Source organism: Bufo gargarizans, chromosome 10 (assembly GCF_014858855.1).
Source record: "Bufo gargarizans isolate SCDJY-AF-19 chromosome 10, ASM1485885v1, whole genome shotgun sequence".
NCBI classification, from domain to species: domain Eukaryota; kingdom Metazoa; phylum Chordata; class Amphibia; order Anura; family Bufonidae; genus Bufo; species Bufo gargarizans.
This window is the reverse complement of record NC_058089.1, coordinates 35,412,679-35,424,466: the sequence shown is the minus strand read 5'-3', so window position 1 is coordinate 35,424,466 and position 11,788 is coordinate 35,412,679. Positions and strand designations below refer to the sequence as shown.

At 41.6% G+C, this 11,788-nt stretch overlaps 1 protein-coding gene across 2 annotated transcripts in view; it reads right to left on the bottom strand.

Annotated features, from left to right (window-relative positions):
• Positions 1–6,115: 6,115 nt before the first annotated feature.
• The window catches only part of LOC122920813 (4-galactosyl-N-acetylglucosaminide 3-alpha-L-fucosyltransferase FUT6-like), a 46,872-nt gene continuing 41,199 nt past the window's right edge, over positions 6,116–11,788 (bottom strand). Inside the window, exons 1-2 of one of the 2 annotated variants that reach the window (XM_044270556.1) lie at positions 9,175–9,276; positions 6,116–7,589 (exon numbers count right to left, since the gene is read on the bottom strand). In XM_044270556.1, coding sequence (XP_044126491.1) covers positions 6,493–7,548 — 1,056 coding nt within the window. In that variant the 5' untranslated portion in view covers positions 7,549–7,589; positions 9,175–9,276 and the 3' untranslated portion in view covers positions 6,116–6,492. Of the gene's footprint in view, positions 7,590–9,174; positions 9,277–11,788 lie in introns of those variants that run through there. The other variant, XM_044270555.1, reaches the window with a different exon arrangement.

The window sequence follows — 11,788 nt, the reverse complement described above, 5'->3', positions numbered from 1 at the left end:
CAACGGTTAATGGAGCATTGTCTGAGGGACCTTAACTTTGAATCAGTGTTGATCTATCTTGACGATGTGGTGGACTTGAGGAAGTCCTTTGAAGACCACCTGGCCCGGCTGTGGCAGGTCCTCCAACGCTTAAGGGACCATGGGCTGAAGATAAAACCAAAAAATAGTGTCAACTCTTTCATCGAAGCATTGAGTATCTGGGCCATGTTGTGACCACAGAAGGGGTAGAACCCTCTCCCGGAAAAGTGTAAGCGATTCAGAAGTGGCCATGACTGAAGACCCTACAAGAACTCCAGGCATTTTTGAGGCTGACAGGGTACTACCTTCGATTTATCCCTAAGTTTGCACATGGGGCGCTTGAATTAATTGCTCCAGGGGACAGCCAATGGCCCTAAGAACCGTCCAGTTTTGTGGGCAGGAGAAAGCACTAGATGAAGTGAAAGATGCTCTGACAAAAGCCCAGATCTTAGCTTATGCTCAGTTCGATACCCCATTTCTGTTGTATACAGATGGGAGCCTGCATGGCCTGGGTGCTGTACTAGTGCGTATGGGAGTCGCTCCCTCTGAGGGTCCAAGAGAAACCCGGACAATTACAGCTCCTTTAAGTTAGAACTGTTGGCCTTGGTCTGAGCAATGACGGAACGCTTCGCCGAATACCTGACTGGGATGGAGGTGTTGGTGCTGACAGATAATAACCCTTTGGCACACCTGAATAATGTGAAGTTGGGAGCCTTGGAAAAGAGGTGGATAGCTCAGCTGGCGAAGTTAAACTACTGGATCAAGTTCTGGTCTGGGAAAGAGAATGCTAACGCTGATGCATTGTAAAGAGTACCTGTGGGCTCCCTGGATGGAGATGTTGAGATTGACCTGGAGGACTCTCAGACTCCTGACCTGGGTCACCTACCTTCCCTTGCGGAGGTGGCACACTCAAGAGGGGGTGGCGCAAGGGCCTCTGTGCTGTTAGGAAGAAACCATGCAGATTGGGTGCCGGACCAGAATGAGTGTGAAGATATTTGGAGGGTAAAACAGTGGGTCCGGCATAAGACGTGGCCAAAGTCAGAGGAGCGAGAAAGTTTGATGCCTGAGGGCCACAAGCAGCTCTGGCAGTGGGACAAGCTGACAGTGGCCCACGACCTGTTGTATTGAAAGGTCTATACACGGGCAGAGTTAGAACAGCGGTGGCAAATCATTATCCCGGTTGCCACTGCTCCCGCGGCTGCTCAAATAGCTAATGAGAGGGGTGCCCACTTTGGTAGTGATAAAACCTATAAGTGGCTACATAGTCTGGTTTACTGCCCAGATCTCGAACGGATGGTGGAGAAGGCCTGTCAGATGTGCAGAGCTTGCGACCTAAGCAAAAGGGTGGAGCACAGGGCTCCGATTCAGACCATCCAAATGTCCCAGCCATTAGAACTATTGATGATAGATTATGTGCAGGTGGGGCACTAAGTCGGGTCATGGTTTTTGTTTGGTTATGACCAATCATTTTACAAAGTTTGCGGGGGCAGTGCTCACCCGAGACCAGACGGCCTAGTCAGCAGCGGAAGCCGTCTGCCATCGTTTTATACAGGTGTATGGGTGTCCAAGAACTATATCACCTGTATGGTATCGAGAAGTCCCGGACCACAACGTATCACCCGCAACGGAATAGGGCATTTGAACGCTTCAATCGTACACTCCTTCAGATGGTGAGGACACTTGAAAAGGATCAGAAATCCAGATGGCCGGAGTATCTCCTCGAATTGATTTGGACCTATAATAACCGGGTGTACAGCATGACCAGTTACTCAATGTACATGCTTATGTTTGGTCGGGCTGGGAGAGAGCTGGAAGAGTTGAACATGCCCTCGTCTGACAGTGAGCAAGCACGTACTACAACCAAGTGGATTTGAGAACATCGGCGATGGTTGCGGATCGTCCACAAGGTGGTAGGAGAACGGTTGCAGCGACTGAAGCACCCTAACTCGGTGCCAATATGGACTGAAGTCTTCTCCCCGGGAAATCGTGTGCTGGTAAGTTAGAAGAGGCCTTGTGGAAAACTGGACAATTGGTGGGAGGCCACACCGTATATAGTTCGGCATCAGGTGGGTTCCGATATACCCGTCTACGATGTTGAATCAGAGGAGGACGAAGGTCCTGTTAGAAATTTACATAGAAACATGCTGCGATTGTGTCGGTTTTGAGAGCAGGCTCCGCCCAGGAGTAAACCGGTTTCCCAGAGAGGGGCGATGACAGATAAGTGGTGGACGGTGATTAATATTGGTGATTAATATGCAAAATATTTAACTACATGCTATTACAAAAGTATTCAGATCCAGGTGCTGGTTTGAATTTTTTTTTATATTTTTCATGGGACAACCCCTTTAAGTTATATATGTACCAAGTGTCATCAGTAATTCATAGCATTTTTCGTGTGTGTATATGCAGCGAGCCCCAAGGGAGCTGAAGCAGAAGATGGGAGTGGTAGTGGTGGCCCTGATGTAGTGTGGTTATAGTGTCACAGTGTCATACCTCAGTTCGTCTTTCCCTGGGTTTTGTGCAGTGAATCAGAGGAGGGCGATGTTGAATCAGAGGAGGGCGAAGGTCCTGTTAGAAATTTACATAGAAACATGCTGCGGTTGTGTCGGTTTTGAGAGCAGGCTCCGCCCAGGAGTAAACCGGTTTCCCAGAGAGGGGCGATGACAGATAAGTGGTGGACGGTGCCCGGGTCCTATACAGAGGGACTCCCCAGACAGGCGGGAGAAGCCTTTGATCTCCTGCCTGCAGCACCTGGCATTCCTGACAGCGTGATAGTAATCGCACTGTCGGAATGTGCATAATAAAGGGAGGGGAGGTTTCTCCCTCCCTTCTATCATGCCTAATTATCTCCAGCGGCGCAGTTGAATCTGAGCTCTTTGTATCCATCAGGATGACCGGACCCTTTTCCGGTCATTCTGATGCAATTAGCCAGATTGCATCGGTGTGAATGCTTGGGGCCCATTAACACTGATGCACCTGGCTACAGCCTATGGAGATGGGGGGGATATATATATATATATATATATATATATATCATATCATATACATTGATCATACATCAGGGGGCAAATATGTTATGAAGGGGGATGTAAGGGGACATAGTTTCATACTATAAGGGGCACAGCCCCTATACTATAAAAGGGAAGAGCCTCTACACTATAAGGGGGCACAGCCCCTATATTATAAGGGGGCACAGATCTCCCACAGGGGCCACCATGAGCCACTAAGGGCACATCTGCGCACATCACCCTATAAAGTGACCATTAATGCATGCATATATATCATATATGCATGCATATTTGTATATATATATATATGCATGTGTTTCAACCCTTCCTCAACACATAGCCACTGAGATATTTAATAAAATGTATCTGTATAGCACCACCTGCTGTTTGTTTTTTCTTTTTTCTTTGTCCTACTCACTGAGATGGCCGCACATGCTCAGTTTCATCCTTCAACTGCCCCCTAAGTTGTGATAGAGTGAACTCTCCCCTTGAACTGCCCATTTGCTATAAATCTAGTAGAGCAATGAGTGATTATAGCTATGATAGAAAGAGGTTGTCATGTACTACATGATGTCTGATTTTCATTATTTACATTAGTCTTGGGATAACTCCTTTAGGTCAGAAACAGCAGAGATATAAATGTATAAATTACAAGGTTTACTGAACTATATATCAACCTGCTCAGCTCCTCCTGCTCTATAACACGCTACCTACAGATTGCACTGCATTTTGTGGTGACAGGTGCTCTTGAACTGTAATTATATGGAACAAAAGAACCTAGCAGTGGTGTACCTGACGTGAATTTTGCCTGGTGGCATATATATTGTATATACTTCAATGAAAATACTCCATTCACATGTCTATAAATAATATTTGAGTACACGTCACATTTTGATTCCAGAAGCTGACATTTATGTATCACTAGTAGAAACAGTCTCTTCTGTACTGGATGTTCCTTCTCTTCTGCCAACCACTGACATGTAGTGCTCCTCTGTGGAAATTTACAGGCAGTGCAATTTTAAATCTGCAGTATATAAATTTATGCTATAGGTTTCCACCATAGATTCCCTTTGCAATAGCAAAATTAATACGTTATTCACATGGATTTTGCCCCAATTTCTCTTAAAGTCCTGGCTGGGGACTTGGCTTGGATTATAATTTGGCCTCCCCGAGCATTCAGGTACTGTGTTCTTGGCTGCTAATTGCTCTGCTGTTGTAGAGCTACATTATGCTGTCCTCTCTGAGCTGTTGGGTGTGACCACATGTAGGCCTCTACCAGAGCTATACTAGTCTAGACTTCCCTTCACAAACTTTTGACCAGCCTGAGGAGAGCAGAGGTAGACTCCCAAGCACACAGTGTTTATAAATGAAGTACATTTATTCCTTCCAGTATCTTTCAAAATTACGATCAGCTGAGGTAAGGACAGAATCAGCTGCTAAGGACAGAATTGCTAGAATGGAGGCCTCTAGTGGTAGGGATTTCAAAGAGGTTTTTAGGGTGACCCACATAAAAAAAAAATTATGAATCCAACTAATTTGCACATTTATTCAGGTTCACCTCAAGTGACCACTGAGAATAAGTTGTTTAAAAAAATTTGAGACCATTTAACTTTTTCTGCGGATACATGGCAAAATCCACAGTGTGTTTTTCCCATGTCATTTATGCCCACTGTGGATTTACTCTTAAAGGAAAAGTGTCACCAGGATTCCTTTCACTTAGTCATCCACCTATAAAATGCAATGTAAGCTACAGGCACCATGGTAAGCACATTGGTATATAGTTTTGTGGGAAAAGAGTCAGCCTAACCTGTATTTTGTTCACTTAAATTCATGTTCATTCTGGGTTTTGAAGTGAATGAGGCGGTCCTATCAGTGATTGACAGCTATCACTGTGTACGCATTTACAGAGGAAGGCTGTCAATCACTGATAAGACCGCCTCCTTGACTTCAAAGCCCAGAATGAACAGGAATTTAAATGAATAAAATACAGGTTAGGCTGACTCTTTTAACTCAAAACTATATATCAATCTGCTCAGCTCCTCCTGCTCTATAACATGCTGTCTGAAGCAAAATCGACATAAGTTCCTTTTAAGTTCACAAATGGTGGGCCCAAGCCCCTCCATCTCCTTCTTGGTTGACAGGACCTGACAAAATGACAATGCAATGGCTCTGTTAATCAAGGAGAGGGAGAGAGGGGTGGTCAGAGCAGGTACCCTTCAATAACACTCTATGAGTACAACACACATTCAGGCTTTTTGATGCGGCCTTTGAAGCCAAAAACAGTTGTGGATAATAAAAGCAGAGAAAGTGCAGATACTACTTCTCTACTTTAAAAAAAAAAAAAACTGCATCAAAAACTTTAACATGTGGCAGCACTCTAAAAGTTAATATAATCAATAACATAATCTTCCTTCATACAGTCTTTTTGCATTTTTTTTATTTGTATTTTTTTAAGAGGGCGTGAAAAAAATGCTTGAAAATAAAATGCATTAAATTACAATTTCATTGTCAAGGCCACAATGTGCAGATTTTGCTGTGATTTGCAGATTTGTTGAGGTTTTTATTGCAGATTTGCTTTGAATTGCAAAGGGTGAAACCCACAACATAAATTGAAATGTTGTTGATTTAACGTGTAACTGTCATTGGCCCAAATGGCCCATTTTGAGCCTTAGCAACACTTCTTTGTCTTCTGTTTACATAACTGTGGAGACTTGCTCAACACTGAGGCCTCTTTCACACGACCGTATGGTCCATTTTTCTTAGATCCGTTTTTTGCTTCCGTTGTGTTTCCGTTTCTGTTCCGTTTTTCCGTATGGCATATACAGCATACAGTAATTACATAGAAAAAATTGGGCTAGGCATAAAATTTTCGATGGTTCCGCAAAAACGGAACGGATACGTAAGACATACAGATGCATTTCCGTATGTCTTCCCTTTTTTTTGTGGACCCATTGACTTGAATGGAGCCACAGAATGTGATTTGCGGGCAATAATAGGACATGTTCTATCTTTCAACGGAACAGAAAAACAGAAATACGGAAACGTAATGCATACGGAGTACATTCAGTTTTTTTTTTTTTGCGGAACCGTTGAAATGAATGGTTCCGTATATGGACCGTATATGGACCGTAAACGGAACGCAAAAGAAGAAATGAAAAATGAAAAGAAAAAATGGTTGTGTGAAAGAGGCCTGACTGTGTTATGTCAGTGCTGATAAAACTGCAGTGGTTTCTTCACAGTTTTAGTGGCTCGCAAAAAATGCCATAAATTTCATTTGATTTTGTACAAGTGTTTCTCCTTAGACAAGTATTTTTTTGTATTTTTTTCTTTATTTCATATACATAAGCTTTTGAAAAAATGCACTGAACTACAAAAATGCAACATGTGATTAGAATTGCCTAAAAATTTAATATTTTCATACTGAATTTCAGCTAATATAGAAACAACCTGAGAAACCACCCTGTAATTATTTGTACCATTCTCCAAGTTTTGAAATAGTTTTGTATGCAGGAGCTTCTTTTATTGCTTTACATACTCTGCAGTAATGGGTCTGCCAGTTAGTATCTGCAAAGGGATGAAGTCTGGACCTCCATGTAAAATACTGCTGGTAAGCTTTGTCATCATTGTCCAACTTTAAGATATATTTAGCAAGCTCTTCAGGCGTGGAGAAGTCATCAACATGTAGAAAAGAGTCTTTCGGAATAAACCGCTCATAATTTTTTCGAGGCGGTCCCAATACAACTGGCACACAACCAGATTTCAATGCATTCTTCCAGAGTTTCTCTGTAATATAATCTTCATGAATTGTGTTTTCAAAGGCGAGATAAAACTTATACTTGGACAATGTTTTTTCATGTTCATTTGTTGGGAGAGCTAAATGCTGTCTTCCATATATGTCTACAGGAAGAAATTTTTTGAGCTCTTTGTAATACCGTACTCTATTAGATTTTGGGTTCCAGTTACTGATTGCCCAGGCCACCAATTTAGTCTTTGGAGAAATTGTGAAGTTCTCTTCTCGCTGATTCGGCTCTAGCCAGCCATAAGGTGAGAAAATATCTGAATCAGCTCTATAAGACATTGTGAGGTTGATGAGATTATCCATAAAATGCAAGTGTGGGCTGTGTGATGGAGACTCCAAGTTAAACCATACCCAATACTGATTTGGTGATCTTGGTATCTGGGGTAGCTGTTTTCTGGAATGACATACATCTCTGTGATGCATAACAATTGCATCTGCAGAAGAATACAAGGTTCTGTTAGCTGTGTAAAAGCATCCAGAAATATTAGTGTATGGTGGACATTCATTAAGTGGAAATGTGTCACCAAATGGCCAGGTCCAAACAAGGATGATCTTCGTGTCATTAGCCAGTTCTCGATGTATACTTGTATAGGAAAATTCATAACTAGACACTGAGCGATTTTCATAGTTATAAAATGAATATAAAATAATGGCTAAGCACAACTGTACAATCAAAATAACAAAAATAGTCTTCAGTGTTAAGGTCTTCCCTTGATGGTCCATTTATGTAACTGGAGATGAAACCACTTTGACAAGTATCATACCTATTGGAGAAAGAATATATTTATTTCATCTGATCATTGATCTAAATCTCTCTTTAATTTAACCCCATTTAAAATCAGAGTGTATCAGTCTTAAATGACCCTACACATTTTAGTGCTTTTCCACTTTTGATGGTTTCACAGCATTTTTTTTTACAAACTTTTTAGTACCTTTTTATAGATTTTTTTATTTATTGAAGGTATTGTTTAAATAAAGTTAAATTGAAACTAAAATAAAGTATCAGAATGGGTTCCCTATTTTGTTGCTGATAAAATGTATAGTCTCAGTTGAATCTATCTGACAGTAATGGCATATCACAGCAATATGTCATCAATGTCTGAGATGGACCAAACCCTTTAAGACTGTGGTTACATGGCGAACATGGACACAAGACTTGTTGCATGACCAGAGATCTCTGTGTGGCAGTGCAGACATTGGGCTAAATGGCGGTCGCAGCGCGATTAGTAAGTTGCTGCAACACTGTAAATTTCTGCAGCTATGATTCCAGGGTTCAATGGCTGTACTGCTATTCAGCAATCTTTGGTCATCATACGGATGACGCCGCAAAGATCGCATTGTAGTCCTAACCTAAATGTAAAAAATCTAATAGTTAATGTTTAAACAACACTATTATAGTTTCAGTCACTATTTGGCACCTTGATTTACTGTATGCTCAGCCATTACAAGTGCTTTTATTTAATAAGATAAATTACCTGAAACCCTCATGCACTCCTCTGCTATGCTAGGAAGTTGCCCAAAGGTTGAGGCCGGGTGTGGCCACATCAAGAGTAGCAATGGTGTCTGCTGTTTTTAAGATCAGAGGTCGCACTACATTTTTTCCAGAAGAGTAAAAATACTCCTCTTACCATTTTTGAGGAGTATTTTTACCCGAAGAGGAGTATGAAATTTGCAATAATTCAGTGGTGGGTGACGTGAAGCCTGATTCTCTCCTATGACATGAAGCCTGATTCTCTGCAATGGGACCTCTCTCCTCTGTCTGGGTGCCGGGGTCTAAATATCTGACAGTGGCCTGTTCCAGTGGTGGGTGACATGAAGCCTGATTCTCTGCTATGGGACCTCTCTCCAATTGATATTGGTTAATTTTTATTTATTTTATTTTTATTCATTTCCCTATCCACATTTGTTTGCAGGGGATTTAACTACATTTTGATGCCTTTTGCAGCCCTCTAGCCCTTTCCTGGGCTGTTTTACAGCCTATTTAGTGCCGAAAAGTTTGGGTCCCCATTGACTTCAATGGGGTTCGGGTTCGGGACGAAGTTCGGGTCAGGTTCGGATCCCAAACCCGAACATTTCTGGGAAGTTCGGCCGAACTTCTCGAACCCGAACATCCAGGTGTTCGCTCAACTCTAATAAAAAAACGTAATCCACAAAGTCGTCCACGCTGACCAAACTGGGTTTATCCCCAAAAGGAATATACAGGACAACGTGAGGAGGGCTTTTCTGAATATACAGACGGGGGAGGGGGAGAATTGCTCCATCCTGTCTCTGGATGCGGCCAAAGCTTTTGACAGGGTGGAGTGGCCCTTCCTCTGGAGAGTGTTGACACGGGTGAAAATAGGTGAATACTTCTCCAGATGGGTCCGCATCCTGTACCAAAACTCCGTATCCAGAGTCCGAATCAACGGGGAATATTCGTCATCTTTCTCCTTGACTCGAGGAACTCGTCAGGGATGCCCCCTTTCCCCTCTGCTCTTTTCGTTGTTCCTGGAACCAATGGCATGTAAAATTAGAGCCGACGAGAAAATACAGGGCTTTGGTTGTGAGGGAGAGGTTGATAAAATAAGCTTATATGCAGACTATATTTTGCTCTTCTTGGAGAGGGGATATACGATTTTACCCAGGATTATGGAAAGCATGGACGATTTTGGATGCTTATCTGGATACGAAACAAACTGGGAAAAATAAAACTTTCTCTTCAGTACCTCTGGGTTATAAGTCCCGGGTTAGTATATTGCATCCATCAGACTCTCTATTATGCCTGGGCATCCATATAGGGACTAAACTAGAACATTATACGAAATTGAACACACTGACAATAATAGATAAAGTAAAGGAAAAAATTAGAACATGGCTAAAACTCCCCCTGTCACAAATCAATCGCATTGCTCTTATAAAAATGACATTATTACCAATGCTACTAAATGCAAGTCCAATAACGATTGAAGATATGTTTTTTAATAAACTTGAGACCCTTTTTAACAAATTAATATGCGGTCGCAAACGGGTCAGAATTAAATTACAATACCTATATAAAGAAGAGGGAGGACTCTCTGTCCCCTTTCTTAACCCCTTAGTGACCAAGCCTGTTTGGGCCTTTATGACCAAGGGTTGTTCTTCCTTTTTTCATGGTCTCGTTCCAAGAGCTATAACTTTTTTATTTTTTCGTCTATATAGCTTTATGAGGGCTTGTTTTTTACGGGACAAGTTGTAGTTTTTAATGGAACCATTTTGGGGTACACATAACTTTCTGATTAACTTTTATTAACTCTTTCTGGGAGGGAGATGGGGAAAAATAGCAATACTGCCACTAGGTTTTACATTATAAATTTTACGGCATTCATTTTTCGGTGCAAATAACATAATATCTTTATTCTCTGGGTCAGTACGATTACAGTGATACTAAATACTTATATTTTTTTTTACGTTTTACTACTTTTTTTTCCAATAAAACCCCTTTTATTAACCAAAAAAATGATTTTGCATTGCCACTTCACAAGACCCATAACTTTTTTTTTCTTTTTCTATGGAGTTGTGTGAGGGCTTGATTTTTGAGGGACAAAAATTTTGGAGTAAATGGCGCTTTTTGATCGCTTGTTATTAGGTTTTTTAAACTAAGAATAATTTAGAAATTTTGTTATTTTTTTTATTTTTTTTACGGTGTTCACCATAGGGAATAATTTATGTAATATTTATGTAGTCCGGGTCGTTACGGACGTGACAATACCAAACATATGGGGGATATTTTCTTTTTGCAATTTTTTTCATTGAAAAGCGTATTCAATGGAAAAAAAAGCATATTTTTTTATTTTATGGCATTTTTTTATTTAATAAATGTGTATTTTTTTCTATTTTTTTTTACTTCTTTCTTAAAAGTCCCACAAGGGGACTATAATATATAGTATTTTGATTGCTTTTAAAATGTAATGCATTATCTCTATAAGGCATTACATTTCATTAGCAATGCTATTCAAAGATTGACCAGAAGGCTGCGCCAGAGAGGCACAGCCTGCTGGAGAGAACTGAAGACAGGCTCGGGGCCCTGATCGGAAGCGAGGTAAGCTTACGAACACATCAGGACCCCGCAATCGCATTTTCGTGGTGCTGATGGGAGACAGAGGGAGTCCGCTCCCTCTGTCACCACTTTACATGCAGCGGACGCCATTGCGCCCGGCATGTAAAGGGTTAAACAGCCGGATCGGCACTTCTGCCGGTCAGGGCTGTTAGAGCAGGGCCCTGGCTCTCATGTGAGAGCCGGGTCCGCCCTCCCTGCTGCACGGGGGAGCCGTGCAGCGCTTAGACCGGCCTGCCGTAAAAACGTGGCGGCCCAGCCTAAGGCCCCTTAGTGACCGCCGCAAAAACACGTATGGGTGGTCACTAAGGGGTTAAAGGATATTATGTAGCTGCACAATTGAGATGGTGTATGAGAAATCGAAAGAATAACTGTATACGGCTAATTTTTTGGGAGGACTGCAGACCATAGGAAGATCTTTTTCAGATTCTGGAAACGGGCACCATTGAGAAGAAAACAGTAACAAATCTGTTTAGTAGAATGCTTAGGCATATTTGGAAACAAGTTAGGCTTATGGTCGGATTATCCCAAGCGGTTCAGTTTACCCCTCTCTGGGGGAACGTCTGTCTACCGCAAGTCATGCAGTTAGTGGATATTGAGTGTTGGGAAAAACAGGGGATACACTTAATTTTACAGGTTCTTCACAAAGGACAGGTTAAGCCATTAACCGAAATCCTTGCAGAATACAGAACCGATCTCGTGGGATACTGTATATAAAAATATTAAAAAGTCTGCAGTTTTCCTTGCTCATACATGGATTCTTTTGAAAATCATACACCGCCTCTACTACACACCAGTACTATTACATACTATTTATAAGGACAAAGAACCGAACTGCTATAAATGTAAAAAGGATAGAGGAGATTATAAACACCTACTGTGGGAATGCCC